Here is a 17242-nt window from a genome sequence, read left to right as displayed (position 1 = left end):
CAGTAGAAGTCCAATGCTTTGACAGTTAAAATTGGCTGGTAGGTGAAATTTCCCATAAGAAGTTTGCAACTAATACTAAAATAAATCACTTTTAAAGAACCCTCCCCATTGAGGAACCCCAACAAATTGAGAATCCTTCCGGAAAACATCTACACTAAATTTCTGATCCATATAACATCTGGATTCAATCACAAACCTCAAACCAAAAAAAAGTCGTATCCCATCATGGGTGGCTTCTTACGAGTCATAGTCCACCACAGAAAGTCTGTATCTTTGACAATCCTTTAATGACTTAGACATTGCCTGTTGAACCTGCTTGTTCCTAAGTGTAAATATGAAGGGATTTATCGCAGGGACGAGGATAATGTCTATAGCACTTATCAACTTATTGAACTCCAGGGAACCGCCCTTTCTTGGGGTGACGTACAGAAATATGCTGCTTGAATATACAATGATCATGATGGTAAAATGCGATGTACATGTTGAGAAGGCCTTTTGTCTTCCATCGGCAGATGGGATACGGAAGACGGTCGTTAGTATGTACGTATATGTGAAGGCAATAAAAATGAGACTTCCTAAAATGACTACGGAAAACAAAAGGAAGTCGATAATCTGAATGAAATACGTATCCATACAAACAAGCTCCATTAAGGGGACGGAGTCGCAAAAGAAGTGATTTATTTTGTTTGGACCACAATACGGCAAATCCCCTTTAAAAACTTCTGCAATGTTAACGGAAAGGAAGCCACAGAACCAAGAGAGAGCCACTAAAATTATACATTTGTTCCAGGTCATAATATTCATATAACGCAAGGGATTACACACGGCGAGATATCGGTCGTAAGACATGACGGCGATTAGTATCATGTCAGCGGTAGCCAGCAAGAAAAACCAATAGGACTGCGCCAAGCAGCCGGCATAGGAAATGCTTTTCTTCCTAGACAACAAGTTACTCATGACTTTAGGAGAAACCACACATGCCAAGGTCACTTCTAGAAAAGCATAATTAGCAAGAAAGAAATACATAGGCGTGCGAAGATTATTATTAGTGCAAATCAGTAACAACACAAAAAAATTTCCAAGCAGCGTTACAGTGTAAAGGAAAAGTATGGTGAGAAACAAGGAAATCTCCAATGTCCGAATATTGGGCAAACCTTCCAAAATAAATTCTGTCACGGTAGTTTGGTTGCCATTCATATCTACATTGATGATGCAATGTTATTTCTTTTTATGCTTTGTCAAATAAGATCCTTTTCTTTTAAGATAAAAAATATTTAAATAAAGATGATGAAGAGACTTTTAAGAACAATTTACATTTTTTTTTTTTTTTTTTTTAGGGCCTTCAGTTACAATATTTCAACTTTGATGTGTTATTTATTTCTCTGATTTGTCAATTACCATCTTATAAATAATGTTAAAACATTAAAGAAAGATAAAGAAGAGAATTTTAAGAAAAATATAAGAACAATTTACATTTTAACTTATTTTAGTTTTGGGGCTTTAGAGACAATATTTTAACTTCATGATATTATTTCTTTGTTGATTTGTAAATTATAATCCTTATTAAGATAAATAAGATTTAAAGAGATATGAAGAAGAGATTTTTTTAAAACAAATTAACATTTTAAATATTTTAGTATGCAGGTCCATAATGGCAATATATCAACTCTTTATTTTATTCTTTTTGATATATCAATTAATATTAAGATAACAAGATTTAAAGAAAGATAAAGAACAACAAACCGTGATTGGAAATGTTGTCATTTTCAGGTCTTTAGTGGCAATATTTCAACTCTGAGATGCTATTTATTTCTCTGATTTGTCAATTATCGTCTTATAAATAATGTTAAAACATTAAAGAAAGATAAAGAAGAGAATTTTAAGAAAAATATAAGAACAATTTACATTTTAACTTATTTTAGTTTTGGGGCTTTAGAGACAATATTTTAACTTCATGATATTATTTCTTTGTTGATTTGTAAATTATAATCCTTATTAAGATAAATAAGATTTAAAGAGATATGAAGAAGAGATTTTTTTAAAACAAATTAACATTTTAAATATTTTAGTATGCAGGTCCATAATGGCAATATATCAACTCTTTATTTTATTCTTTTTGATATATCAATTAATATTAAGATAACAAGATTTAAAGAAAGATAAAGAACAACAAACCGTGATTGGAAATGTTGTCATTTTCAGGTCTTTAGTGGCAATATTTCAACTCTGAGATGCTATTTATTTCTCTGATTTGTCAATTATCGTCTTATAAATAATGTTAAAACATTAAAGAAAGATAAAGAAGAGAATTTTAAGAAAAATATAAGAACAATTTACATTTTAACTTATTTTAGTTTTGGGGCTTTAGAGACAATATTTTAACTTCATGATATTATTTATTTGTTGATTTGTAAATTATAATCCTTATTAAGATAAATAAGATTTAAAGAGATATGAAGAAGAGATTTTTTTAAAACAAATTAACATTTTAAATATTTTAGTATGCAGGTCCATAATGGCAATATATCAACTCTTTATTTTATTCTTTTTGATATATCAATTAATATTAAGATAACAAGATTTAAAGAAAGATAAAGAACAACAAACCGTGATTGGAAATGTTGTCGTTTTCAGGTCTTTAGTGGCAATATTTCAACTCTGAGATGTTATTTATTTCTCTGATTTGTCAGTTAACATCTTTATTAATAATAATACAAATTCTAAGAACAATTTACATTTTAAAATATTTTAGTTTTGGGCCTGTAGTGAAAATAGTTCAACTCCATAATCTTATTTCTTTTTCTGATTTGTCAAATTAAAATCCTTAGTAAGATATAAAAAAAAAAAGATTTAGAAACAGATAAAGAAGATCATTTTAAGAACAAACCACAATGGGAAATATTTTAGTTTTCAGGTCTTTAGTGGCAATATTTTAACTCTGAGATGCAATTTCTTTTTCTAATTTGTCAAATAACATCCTTATTGGGCAAACCTTCTAAAATAAATGATATCACTTTTGTTTGGTTGCCAATAATATCTACTGATGAGATGCTATTTATTTTTATGATTTGTCAATTATTCCCCTTTTTAAGATAAAAACTATTTAAATAAAGTTAAAGAAAAAAATTAAGAACAATTTACATTTTGAAATATTTCAGTGTTCAAGCCTTCGGTAGCAAAATTTCAACTCTCAATTTTATTTCTTTTCTGATTTGTCAATTAACATCCTTACTAATATAAAAAATGGCAATTCAAATTCTTATTAAAATAACATGATTTACATAGTCACATAGTTACATAGTAGGTTGAAAAAAGACACAAGTCCATCAAGTCCAACCTATGTCTAAAGACATTTAGAGAAAATAAATTTAAGAGCAAATCATAATTTAAAATGTTTTTTGTTTTTCAGGTCTTTAACTTTGTCATGCTATTTTTTTCTGATATGTCAATTAACATTCTCATTAAGAATAAAATAATTTAAGTAAAGAACAAATCACAATTTTAAATATTTTAGTTTTGAGGTTTGTGGAAATATTACAAATCTGAGAAGTTATTTATTTTTCTGATTTGTAAAATTGCCGGAATATCCTTATTACAATAAAAAAAAGATCTCAAGATTTTATAAGATGAAAAAGATGAAAAAGTGAATTTCAATAACAATTTAAATTAAATTTATTTTTTAGGCAATATTTCACCTGTGAATGTGGATTCTAATGAGGTCTAATTTAAAAGTAGGTCGCCAACATTTTACTAGGGGACCACAGTTTAGTGAGTTGGCACCTCAGGGATTTTTATTTTGGAGTGAATAAGCTTAGAAAAAACGTGGTACTAAAATGTCACAACTTGGTTCATCAGAGGGTTGTTCCGTTGTGTAAGAAATTTTGTTTAATTCTTCCAAAGTTACGCAATAAAAGTAGAGACCAAATAAGTGATACTACATATAAAGCAACACAAATACAAGTTATAAAGCAAAAAAATTAAATATCTTTAGGCAGAATTTATCCTAATAGCTCCTCCCAATGATGTAACTGCACAACCATAAAATAACAAAATCAGAATTAAAAGATTAAAAATAAATTATCAGTAAATGGGAAACATTAGAGAATAATTTTCCTTCTGTTCTCAATTAATAAATATGACTTTAATACAATGGCAGGCCTCGTTTTCCTGCAGGCTGCATTGAGAATATCAGCTGTGTTGATTTCTTTTATAAGGATATAAACACTGTATCCAATCCTCCTGACTTTACATTAGTCCTCTGCACACTCATGTGGTTTTTCTTAAGAAAATAAATCCACAAACTCCCCAAAGTCTTAATTGTGGTTTTACTTAATTCTAATTATTCTTTTTTTTTTTAAGCAAAGTACCACAAGGGGAAATTAAATTGCACAGATTAACCATGGATTTTAATATTAAAAATGAGTAATAAACACAGTAAGGTAAGCTATACTCTATTACCAAAAGTATTGGGACACCTGCCTTTACACACACAGGAACTTTAATGGCATCCCAGTCTTAGTCCGTAGGGTTCAATATTGAGTTGGCCCACCCTTTGCAGCTATAACAGCTTCAAATCTTCTGGGAAGGCCATCCACAAGGTTTAGGAGTGTGTCTGACCATTCTTCCAGAAGTGCATTTGTGAGGTCAGGAACAGATGTCGGAGAAGAAGGTCTGGCTCATAGTCTCCACTCAAATTCATCCCAAAGGTGTTCTATCAGGTTGAGGTCAGGCCTGTCAGGTTCCTCCACCCCAAACTCACTCATCCATACCTTTAAAGACTTTGCTTTGAGCACTGGTCCAAATAATTTGGTGGAGGGGGATTATGGTGTGGGATTGTTTTTCAGGGGTTGGGCTTTACCCCTTAGTTCCAGTGAAGGGAACACTTAAGGAATCAGCATACCAAGACTCTTTGGACAATGTCATGCTCCAAACTTTGCGGGAAAATTTTGGGGGTGACCCCTTTCTATTCCACTCATTTTGTTTTCTTTTTTAAATTTTCAAAACATTGTGACAGAAAGGGAGATCTGCAATATACTAAAAATGCCTCTCAGAAAATTGCTTGGGGTGTCTACTTTCCAAAATGGGGTCATTTGGGGAATGGGTTTTGTTCTATCTTGGCATTTTATGGCCTTCAAAAACTGTGATAGGTAGTGAGGAGTGAAATCAAAAAATTGAAGTCCTTAGAAATCCTAAAGGCGGTGCTTGGTTTTCGGGGTCCTGTACATGGCTAGGCTCCCAAAAAGTCTCACAGATGTGGTATCCCCATACTCAGGAGAAGCAGCAGAATGTATTTTGGGGTGTAATTTCACATATGCCCATGGCATGTTTGAGCAATATATCATTTAGAGACAACTTGTGTAAAAAGAAAAAGAAAAAGTTTGTAATTTTTGTGCAACTTGTGACAAAATATAAAAATATTCCATGGACTCAACATGCCTCTTGGCAAATAGCTTGGGGTGTCTTTTTCCCAAAATGGGGTCTTTTGGGGGCAGGGTTTTGCGATCTGGGCATTTCATGGCCTCCAAAACTGTAATAGGTAGTGAGGAGTGAAGTAAAAAATGTATGTCCTTAGAAAGCCTGAAGGAGGTGATTAGTTTTTGGGGTCCGGTACGTGGTTAGACTGCCAAAAAGTCCCACACATGTGGTAACCCCATACTCAGGAGAAGCAGCGGAATGTATTTTGGGGTGTAATTGCACATATATCCATGCCATGTTTTAACAAAATATCATTTAGTGACAACTTTTTTTTACACAAAGTTTAAGTCAAGTCAAGTCAAGTTTGACTTGACTTGACTTCACTTGAACTTTGTAAAAAAAAAAAAGAAATAATAATTTTTCCGAAACTTGTGGCAAAATATAAAATATTCCATGGACTCAACATGCTTCTCAGCAAATAGCTTGGGGTGTCTACTTTCCAAAATGGGGTCATTTGGGGGAGGGTTGTGCTATCTTTGCATTTTATGGCCTTCAAAACTGTGATAGGTAGTGAGGAGTGAAATCAAAAATGTACACCCTTAGAATCCTAAAGGCGGTAATTGGCTCCCAAAAAGTCCCACATATGTGGTATCCCCATACTCAGGAGAAGCAGAAGAATGTATTTTTGAGTGCAATTTTACATATAACTATGGCATGTGTGAGCAATATATCATTCAGTGACAACTTTGTGTATTTTTTTATTTTGCCATTTTTAAATCACTTGTGATAAAAATTGAATATTCAGTGGGCTCAACATGCCTCTCAGCAATTTCCTTGGGGTGTCTACTTTCCAAAATTCAGTCATTTGGGGAGGGGGGTTTGTACTGCAATGCCATTTTAGCACCTCACGAAATGAGACAGGCAGTCTAAACACTGACATTTTTTTTTTTTTACCAAAGACATATGGCTGAATACATTTTGGCCTAAATGTATGACTAAAATTTAGTTTATTGGATTTTTTTTTATAACAAAAATTAGAAAATATAAATTTTTTCTAAATATTTGGTATTTTCCATTTATATCGCACAAAATATAAATCGCAGAGGTAATCAAATACGAACAAAAGAAAGTCTATTTGTGGGAAAAAAAGGAAGCAAATTTTGTTTGGGTACAACATTGCATGACTGCACAATTACTAGTTAAAGCAGCGCAGTGCCAAATTGTAAAACGTGCTCTGGTAATTGAGAAGCCAAATCTTCCGGGGCTGAAGTGGTTAACCACTTGACCCCTGGAAGATTTTGCCATATGGCACTGCGTTACTTTAACTGACAATTGCGCAATCAATTTTGATTTAGATTTTTTACTTTCTGCTATAAACCATATCCAATAAAAAAAATAAAAGATTCGCTCATACATTTAGACCAATATGTATTACTGCTACATATTTTTGGTAAAAAAATCCCATTAATCATATATTGATTTGTTTGCACAAATGTTATAGAGTCTACAAACTATGGCTTACATACTGGAACTTTTATTTATTTATTTATGTTTAATAATAATGGCAGCGACCAACGAAAAAAAATTAACAAATCATATCCTTGTATCGTGTGTACTTGCCTCAATCCAAAGCACCCAATGTGATTTCTGTCTGATATGTCCTCCCCCTGCTATCTGCATTATTCATTTTTTTTTATTTTTTATTTAAACTTTATTTGATTTTATGAAAAGCAGACCAACATATATCAAATGTTTTAAAGAAACAGTATTCATCAAAGCATCAAAGCATATATATATATATATATATATATATATATATATATATATATATATATATATATATATATATATATGTACATATGTGATAACCTCCTACCATCCCACCACCCTCCCCTCTCATTGTTGGTCTCCTCTGCCCCTTTCCTCCTCTTATTATTCTCCATTTTTACTCTTCCCTTCCAACACCTCTTCCATCAATTTCTCTGTATATTTCCTAGTTTTCTTAAGCTCTATCCATTTCTCCCATACACTATTGTATCTTTCTACCTGGCCCTCCTCTCTACTACTAAGCCCTTGTACACACGGTCAGAGATTCGGACGGAATGTGTCCTATCGGACCGTTTTGTCGGATATTCCGACTGTGTGTGGTCTCCATCGGACTGTTTCCGTCGGAAAATCCGACGGACCAACTTTTCCAACTTGCTGGTAAAATTTTCTGACAAAATGCTCCAATCGGACATACTCCGATCATGTGTAGCCTACTCCGATGGACAAAGGGACACTCATGCTCAGATCAAATTCCTAGACCAAAGCTATTGGCTACTAGCCTGAACGTAGTCCCGTCGTAACCAAATAACGTCATCACGGATTTTCCGACAACTTTGTCCGACCGTGTGTATGCAACAGTTTCGGACAAAATCCGTCGGACAAAATCCAACGGATTTGGTTGTCAGAATGTCCGACCGTGTGTACAAGGGCTAAGATATTCAATTTTAAATATATGATCTATTCTTTCGAACCATTCTTTTTGGTAGGTTCTTGCGGGTCTAGACATTTTTTAGGTATTATCCCTTTTGCTGCGTTCAGTAGGTATGGTGTCAGGGTTCTCTTATATATTTTTTTGTACTATTTGTGTTATAGAATAAGCATACCTATGGGTCATTTGGTGTTTCCTCTCCTGTAATTTATATAACATTGTATATCCTGCCAATACTCCTTTATTTTTGTACATTCCCACCAAATGTGGGGCGTAGCATCTTTCTGATTACAACCTCTCAAACATAAGGGACATTTACTTTGCTGCTATTTTTGAGCTTTGACGGGGGTTATATACCATTTTGCTAAGCATTTATAATTAATTTCTTTAGTGTTTTTATCGGTCGGGTAATCATGTACTGCTCCCAGAAATTAAGTCACTTGTTGTTCTTCCAGTCATATACCCAACTCCGCTTCCTATATTCCAATGAATGGAGGTGCACCCAGCCCCTCCCCCCACCATCTCTGCATTCTATAGATCCATGATATTCCGTGCTTCAGTGTTGACTGTTAATTACATAATATTTCTATTGGATTCAAGTTCCCCTCGGATCGAATTGGTTGTGGTAATGAAGTCGTGAAGTGCTTTGGCTGAAAATACCCCCATTCATTTATCTTTATAGTTTCAGTTTTGTGCATTATTTCCTGTATGGATTTTATTTTCCCTTTATTCACTATATCTTTTAATTGTGTATTTCCTATCCAATTTCCATAAAATACCCCTTTACCAGGTAAAGTGAAAGTTCAATTAATGGTGATTTATATTCCCATTTTTCTTGCTTAACAATTTCAACAATTTTGAAAAAAAAAAAAAAGCAATATTTTTTACTTTACTGCTATAAAACATATTCTATATCTAATGTTTTCATCAATTTAGGCCAATATGTGTTCTGCTACATATTTTTGGTAAAAAAATCCCAGTAAATGTATATTGATTAGTTTGCACAAAAGTTATAGTGTCTACAAACGATGGGATTTATTTATGGAATTTGTACTTATTTATTTTTTACTAATAATGGTGTCAATCAGCGACTTATAGCCAGACTGCGATATTATGTCAGACAAGTCGGAAACCAACTGACACTTTTGACACTTTTTTGGGGACCAGTGACACTAATATAGTGATTAGTGTTAAAAATATGCACTATCACTGTACTAATGACACTGGCTGGAAAAGGGTTAACATCAGGGGTGATCAAAGGGTTACAAATGTGCCTAACCTGTGATTCAGTGAAGTGGGGGAGGTGTGAAGAGCACGCGCTATGTGTTTTTTCTATTTTAAAATTCCTAAAGCCACAGTTGGGTTTTAGGGTCAATTATACCAAATTGTGGTTTCAGTACCAGTCTGGCTGGATTGCACTGGGTTCTGCTTGGTTACAGGTTTCACTGTCCCTACTGGCAAGTGTGAGAATGCAGTTAGGCATATTGGGTACCATTCTTTCTCAGAACCAGCCCAGTGGGAGTGTCACCTTGCTGTGCCTTCTGGGAGAGGGTACTTAACGTACTGACATTACGTGCTTCTGGGTTCCAGTCCAGAAGATCTTTCTGTCTGTTTGGTCCTGGTCCTCCTGACCAGTCCCCATGGCCCTCATGGCCTGGGGTGCGGATCCATCCAATTCCGAGTCTCGGGGCTGGCTAGCCCGAGGCAAAGTAATTGGAAGGAGGATTCAAAGGTGGTCCGTTGCCATCTCATCTGTGGAGAGGCCCAGCAACTGGAGAGGCAACCAGGGGAGGACTCTTCAGGAGAAGGCCACGCTGAAGGCTGGCTTCTCAGAAAGAGCCCGGAGGCTCAGTTGAAAGACACCAAGCGAATCTACACTTATACGGTTTCGCTAGACCGGCTGCAAGATGCTGGTACCGTATGATAGCTCTCTAGATTTATCTACATCCTTCAGTTACATTCAAGTCTGTGGCAGAGACTTTATTCACAAGTGTTCTACAAGCAAGTCTGTGGCAGAGACTTTGCTCTATTTAAACACTCTATCGGCTGCTAGGCCTAGTGAGAGGAGGTCTAGCCAGTAGCTGTGAGAATCCAGTTGTGAGCGGTAATTCTCTGGATTTCTATAGTGAGAGACTTCCTATCTTTTGCAGTTCCAAGAGTACCTGAACTTCCTACCCAGCCCTTTACCCTTCATGGAGAGACTGTTCTGTCTACTTGTTGTCAAATAAATATCCCAAAAGTGGATCCAGTGTCAGTTTCTGCAGTTCTTTGGACCATCTACCTCGGGAAACCCCTAGACGTACACGAGGTCAAGAAGGTAACGGTAAGCCCAATAAAATAAGCTGCTCCTTCGGGGGTCAGTGCTACAGGTGCTTTTACTAGAGGAAGGCATGGATTCTGCTTTACAGAAACACAAGATCCATACCGTCTGCACTGTTTACATGTAGGCAGGCTACCATTCTGCCTGTGTACAGAATGATCAGCAGGTGCCGGTGGCACTTGTGCCCAATATATATATATATATATATATATATATATATATATATATATATATATATATATATATATATATATATATATATATATATATATATATATATATATATATATATATATATATATGTGCCCAGTGTGATTTACCCCCATTCATTATGTATGGGCGAAAATCACACTGGAAAGTATTGGTTTCGTTATCGGGAGCATTTTAATGAGTACTTGTGAAACTACTGATATCGATTTCGGTATCCTCGCATCACTAATCCAAAAGGACCAAGATGGACGTTGACCTGCAGGATGTGGACTGGATGAGCAGAGTATTGAGCAGAGTATTGAGTAATGTTATAATTGCATTACTCCATGCTTCAGCTGGCTAGCAAAACCTCCAGGAGATGATAAGAGTTATAATTGGCTGGTAGATGAAAATGACCATAAGAAGTTTTCAACTAATACAAAAAAAAATCACTTTCAAAGAATCCTCCCCATTGAGGAATCACAGCAAATTGAGCATCCTTCGGGAAAACCTCTACACTAAATTTATGATCCACATAACATCTGGATTCAATCACAAGCCTCAAATCAAAAAAAAGTCCAGTCGTATCCCATCATGGGTGGCTGCTTGAGTCCTATGAGTGCTATGAGTCCTAGACCACCACAGAAAGTCGGTATCTCTGAAAATTCTTTAATGACTTAGTAATTGCCTGTTGAACCTGCTTGTTCCTAAGTGTAAATATGAATGGATTTGTCGCAGGGATGAGGAAAATGTCTATAGCACTTATCAACTTATTGAACTCCAGGGAACCGCCCTTTCTTGGGGTGACGTACAGAAATATGCTGCTTGAATATACAATGATCATGATGGTACAATGCGATGTACATGTTGAGAAGGCCTTTTGCCTGCCATCGGCAGATGGGATACGGAAGACCGTCGTTAGTATGTACGTATATGTGAAGGCAATAAAAATGAGACTTCCTATAATGACTACGGCAAACAAAAGGAAGTCGATAATCTGAATGAAATACGTATCCATACAAACAAGCTCCATTAAGGGGACGGAGTCGCAAAAGAAGTGATTTATTTTGTTTGGACCACAATACGGCAAATCCCCTTTTAGAACTGCTGCAATGTTAACGGAAAGGAAGCCACCAAACCACGAGAGAGCCACTAGAATGATGCATTTGTTCCAGGTCATAATATTCATATAACGCAAGGGATTACACACGGCGAGATATCGGTCGTAAGACATGACGGCGATTAGTATCATGTCAGCGGTAGCCAGCAAGAAAAACCAATAGGACTGCGCCAAGCAGCCGGCATAGGAAATGCTTTTCTTCCTAGACAACAAGTTACTCATGACTTTAGGAGAAACCACACATGCCAAGGTCACTTCCAGAAAAGCATAATTAGCAAGAAAGAAATACATAGGCGTGCGAAGATTATTATTAGTGCAAATCAATAACAACACAAAAAAATTTCCAAGCAGTGTTACAGTGTAAAGGAAAAGTATGGTGAGAAACAAGGAAATCTCCAGTGTCCGAATATTGGGCAAACCTTCCAAAATAAATTCTGTCACGGTAGTTTGGTTGCCATTCATATCTACATTGATGATGCAATGTTATTTCTTTTATGATTTGTCAAATAAGATCCTTTTTTTAAGATGAAAAATATTTAAATAAAGATAATGAAGAGACTTTTAAGAACAACTGACATTTTTGATTTTTTTTTTAGGGCCTTCAGTTACAATGTTTCAACTTTGATGTGTTATTTATTTCTCTGATTTGTCAATTACCATCCTATAAATAATGTTAAAACATTAAAGAAAGAAAAAGAAGAGAATTTTAAGAAAAATGTAAGAACAATTTTCATTTTAAATTATTTTAGTTTTGGGGCTTTAGAGACAATATTTTAACATCATGATGTTATTTCTTTGTTGATTTATAAATTATAATCCTTATAAAGATAAAAAGATTTAAAGAGATATTAAGAACATATTTTTAAAAACAAATTAACATTTTAGTTTGCAGGTCCATAATGGCAATATATCAACTCTTTCTTTTTTTTTTTTTGATATATTAATTAATATTAAGATAACAAGATTTAAAGAAAGATAAAGAACAGCAAACCATGATTGGAAATTTTGTAGCTTTAAGGCCTTTTGTGGCAATATTTCAACTCTGAGATGTTATTTATTTCTCTGATTTGCCAGTTAACATCTTTGTTAATAATAATACAAATTCTAAGGACGATTTACATTTTAAAATATTTTTAGTTTAGTTTTGGGCCTATAGTGAAAATAGTTCATATAGATCCTTTGTTAAGATAAAAAATATTTAAATAAAGATAATGAAGAGAATTTTAAGAACAATTTATATTTTGATTTTTTTTTTAGAGCCTTCAGTGACAATATTTAAAATCTGATGTGTTATTTATTTTTTTCTGATTTGTTAACTACTATCGTATAAATAATGTTAAAACATTAAAGAAAGATAAAGAAGAGAATTTTAAGAACGATTCATTTTGGTGCTTTAGAGACAATATTTTAACTTCATGATGTTATTTATTTATTGATTTGTAAATTATAATCCTTATTAAGATAAAAAAGATTTAAAGAGATATAAAGAAGACAGTTTTATTAAACATATTTTAGTTTGCAGGTCCATAGTTGCAATGTATCAACAATTTTTTTTTTCAGATGTATAAATTAATATTAAGATAAAAAGATTTGAAGAAAGATAAAGAAGAACAAACCATGATAGGAAATATTGTAGTTTTCAGGCCTTTAGTGGCAATATTTCAACTCTGAGATGTTATTTATTTTTCTGATTTGTCAATTAACATCTTTATTTAATAATAATACAAATTCTAAGAAAAAAAGAGAATATTCAGAACCATTTACATTTTAAAATATTTTAGTTTTGGGCCTTTAGTGAAAATATTTCAACTCCATCATCTTATTTCTTTTTGGGATTTGTCAAATAAAATCCTTATTAAGAAAAAAAAAAAGATTTAAAGACGGATAAAGAAGATAATTTTAAGAACAAAATACAATGGGAAATATTTTATTTTTCAGGTCTTTAGTGGAAATATTTCAACTCTGAGATGCAATTTATTTTTCTGATTTGTCAATTAACATCCTTATTGGGCAAACATTTTAAAATAAATGATGTCACATTAGTTTGATTGCCAATCATATCTACTGATGAGATGTTATTTATTTTTATGATTTGTCAATTATTATCCTTTTTAAGATAAAAACAATTTAATTAAAGATAAAGAAAAAATTTAAGAACAATTTACATTTTGAAATATTTCAGTTTTCCTGCCTTCAGTGGCAATATTTCAACTCTGAGATTTTAGTTATTTTCTGATTTGTCAATTAACATCCTTACTAATATAAAAAAAAAAAAAAAAAAAAAAAAAAAAAAAGACCCCCCATAAGTGACGGGACTGAGCCCTCTGCGGTATGCTTGCTTATAGCGTATAAGTATTTTTTTTACGTTAGATAAATAGTCTCATAGTCTTTCTCAGGCCTGCGTCAACTGCCCAACTTATTCTGCACTAATGACATACTCATCTGTTTCTCCGCTCATCCTCAACCTTTTTTTTTGGATGTTCTGAGGGGGAGAGAATTGAGGCAGTCTCTCCCCGCCAGTTATCCTCTTCTCACTAGGGTATCACGCTCTACTGCCTGACACCTCTATATCCTATTCTTCTTTCTCTATAATCTATTGCGCAGAATTATTCTTGTGATATGTTAAGTTTTACGGCATTGACAAATACGTTGTATCCCACAACTCTTATGTGATTTGAGCTGTACATGCTGTTTTATGTTCAATAAAACTTTAAAACTTAAAAAAAAAAAAATAATAAAAAAAAAAAAATTGAAATTCTTATTAAGATAAAAAAACTATTTAAAGACATTTAGAGAAGATCATTTGGAGAGCAATTCGTAATTTTTAATATTTTTGTTTTTAAGGTCTTTAACGTTGTCATGCTATTTTTTTTCCTGATATGTCAATTAACATTCTCATTAAGAATAACATAATTTAAGTAAAAATAAAGGAGAGCATTTTAGGAACAAATCACATTTTTTAATATTTTAGTTTTGAGGTTTGTGGAAATATTACAAATCTGAGAAGTTATTTATTTTTCAGATTTGTCAAATTACTGTAATATTCTTATTACAATAAAAAAGATCACAAAAAAAGATGAAAAAGTGAATTTTAATAACAATGTAAATGTAATTTATTTTTTATTTTTTAGGCAACATTTCACCTGAGTGTGGATTCTAATGAGGTCTAATTTAAAAGTAGCTCACCAACATTTTGCTATGGGACCACAGTTTAGTGAGTTGCCATCTCATGGGTTATTATTTTGTGTGTGAATAAGCTTAGAAAAAAAAAAAAACATGGTACTAAAATATAAAATCTAAAGCTCAAGGTGTGAGGTCTATTTTCGATTCTAGCTCTGAACCCATGACTTTCACAACTTAGCTGATCGGAGGGTTGTTATATTGTGTAAGCAATTTTGTTTTATTCTTCCAAAGTCATGCAAGAAAAGTTGAGACCAAACACAAATACAAGTTATAAAGTGAAAAAAAATATCTTTAAGCAAAAATAATCCTAATAGCTCCTCCACATAATATAACTGCACAACCATAAAATAACTAAATCAGAATTGAAAGACAAAAAAATAAAAATAAAAATATCAGCAAATTAAAAACATTAGAGAATAATTTTCCTTCTTCTGTTCTCATTAATAAATATGGCTTTAATACAATGGCAGGCCTCGTTTTCCTGCAGGCTGCATTGATAATATCAGCTGTGTTGATTTCTTTTATAAGGATATAAACACTGTATCCAATCCTCCTGACTTTACATTATTCCTCTGCACACTCATGTGGTTTTTCTTAAGGAAATAAATCCACAAACTCCCCAAAGTCTTAATTGTGGTTTTACTTAATTATAATTATTATTTTTTTTAAGCAAAGTACCACAAGGGGAAATTTAATTGCACAGATTAACCATGGATTTTAATATTACAAATAAGTAATAAACACGGCAAGGTAACCTACACTATACTTCCAAAAGTATTGGGACACCTGCCTTTACACAAACCATAGGGTTCAATATTGAGTTGGCCCACCCATTGCAGCTATAACAGCTTCAAATCTTCTGGGAAGGCCATCCACAAGGTTTAGGAGTGTGTCTATGGGAATGTTTGACCATTCTTCCAGAAGTGCACTTGTGAGGTCAGGAACTGAGGTTGGACAAGAAGGCCTGGTTTCCCATATCTCTTCAGTTCTTTTATTAGGTTTGGGAGTCTTGTTCTAGGGTTGGAGATATAGAACAAGATATTGTCCGGATATGCCATGACCTTATGTTCTTCTTCTCCTATCTTCACCTCGCCCACATCTGTACTATTCCGTATGGTTTCCAATAAGGGTTCCAAGGACAGTACATATAGGAGAGGTAACAATGGACATCCTTGTCTTGTTCCATTGAAGAATGGTGACATACTTCCTTTACCAATGCGGTAGGGTGATTGTATATCATTTTAATCCATTTGGCCATTTTAGGTCCTATTCCCAGATTTTCTATTGTATTCATCATTAAAAAACCCCATTCCATCCTGTCAAATGCCTTTTCAGCATCTATTGACCTCAATAGAGCTGGGGACTTTCCTCCTCTCCCTTTCTGTAACAATAGTAATGTTCTTATACAATTATCTCTACTTTCTCTTCTTGGTATGAACCCTGTATGATCTGCATGGATCCACTCCGGCATCAGCTTTTTTAGTCCTGTCGCTAAAATGTTTGCATACAGTTTTGTATCAGCATTTAGCAATGCTATTGGTCCATAATTAGAGCATAGTGTTGTATCTTTTCCCTCCTTAGGTGTGACCATAATATACGCCAATAATGACTCTCTCCTCATTTCCTCCCCAATCTTAATTTATTCAGGTATACACATATTTTTGGAATTATTTGTTCTTTAAATGTTTTGTAGTCCATCCCATAAGTGGTCTCATGCGTGATGATGGGGGCGTGGTTACGGCGACGGCACCTATATGGGCCCCTTCCTCATTTGGGTTATACACTTAGCACTGATCACATCATCCTCATCATCCATATCAGATACATATAGGCACTCTCGCTCTCAATTCTGGTCACTCAGGTATTTGTTTTTTCACTCATCTTCACTTTTTCATTATTGATTATCTTTCCCCTTCCCCCACTTTCTCCTTAGCCCTGACATATTTTCACTATTTATTTATTTTTTGTTGTTTTTCGTTTTTGCACTAATTATCCAACACAGGGTTTTTTTTTTCATTCATCACTTTGGTTGTACACATCCTGACCCACATGGGGCGCTGTCCATTTTGGGTTGCTGCTTGCTGTACCACATCCCCTCAACTCCCTGGACGGGGCTTTGTTCGGCTGGTCTGGGGATCTCACTCTGTCTGTGCCACCACTGCGAGGACCCTCATGTAAGTAACTGGGCTAATTGAGTTCAAGGGTATTCTCCCTTGTCTGGGGTTGGCCCTTTTGAATTTTTTACAATATCCAAAAATTATTTATTCCCCTTTTTTTCATTCATAGATCTCTACCGCGGTTTTGATGATGATAGGCTATAAGGCCTTGAAACGCGTAGAGCTAACAACAACCGCGTGTATATACGTATGAATCCTCTTTATGATTGTTCCTTCTTCATTTGTTCTCTTTTTTATTTTATTTTCAGTGTTTTTTTACGATATTTGTACAGTCACCAATTCCATTTTACAAAATCGTGTTCCAATTATTGTTTGTATCTCATAATTTATGTACTAACTCCTTGTTGAAATGTCGATCAATG

At 33.9% G+C, this 17242-nt stretch overlaps 2 protein-coding genes across 2 annotated transcripts; both read right to left on the bottom strand.

Annotated features, from left to right (window-relative positions):
• Positions 1 to 237: 237 nt before the first annotated feature.
• Positions 238 to 1197, bottom strand: LOC143925582 (olfactory receptor 6M1-like). Its single transcript, XM_077450057.1, has one exon. The coding sequence runs from the start codon at positions 1195 to 1197 to the stop codon at positions 238 to 240; it is 960 nt and encodes a 319-aa protein (XP_077306183.1).
• Positions 1198 to 9203: 8006 nt separating this feature from the next.
• Positions 9204 to 12648, bottom strand: LOC144000358 (olfactory receptor 6M1-like). Its single transcript, XM_077494150.1, has one exon. The coding sequence runs from the start codon at positions 11980 to 11982 to the stop codon at positions 11032 to 11034; it is 951 nt and encodes a 316-aa protein (XP_077350276.1). The 5' UTR covers positions 11983 to 12648; the 3' UTR covers positions 9204 to 11031.
• Positions 12649 to 17242: the final 4594 nt, after the last annotated feature.

This window comes from Lithobates pipiens, unplaced genomic scaffold (genome assembly GCF_037356315.1).
Source record: "Lithobates pipiens isolate NorthernLeopardFrog02 unplaced genomic scaffold, aLitPip1_a1.2 Scaffold_22, whole genome shotgun sequence".
In the NCBI taxonomy this organism is placed as follows: Eukaryota; Metazoa; Chordata; class Amphibia; order Anura; family Ranidae; genus Lithobates; species Lithobates pipiens.
Note: the sequence above shows the minus strand (reverse complement) of the source record. Positions and strands in the feature narration are given on the sequence as shown.

What these genes read in the sequence shown, in the direction of transcription:
- LOC143925582 (XM_077450057.1), bottom strand. Translation starts at nt 1,197, where the DNA reads ATGAATGGCAACCAAACTACCGTGACAGAATTTATTTTGGAAGGTTTG.
- LOC144000358 (XM_077494150.1), bottom strand. Translation starts at nt 11,982, where the DNA reads ATGAATGGCAACCAAACTACCGTGACAGAATTTATTTTGGAAGGTTTG.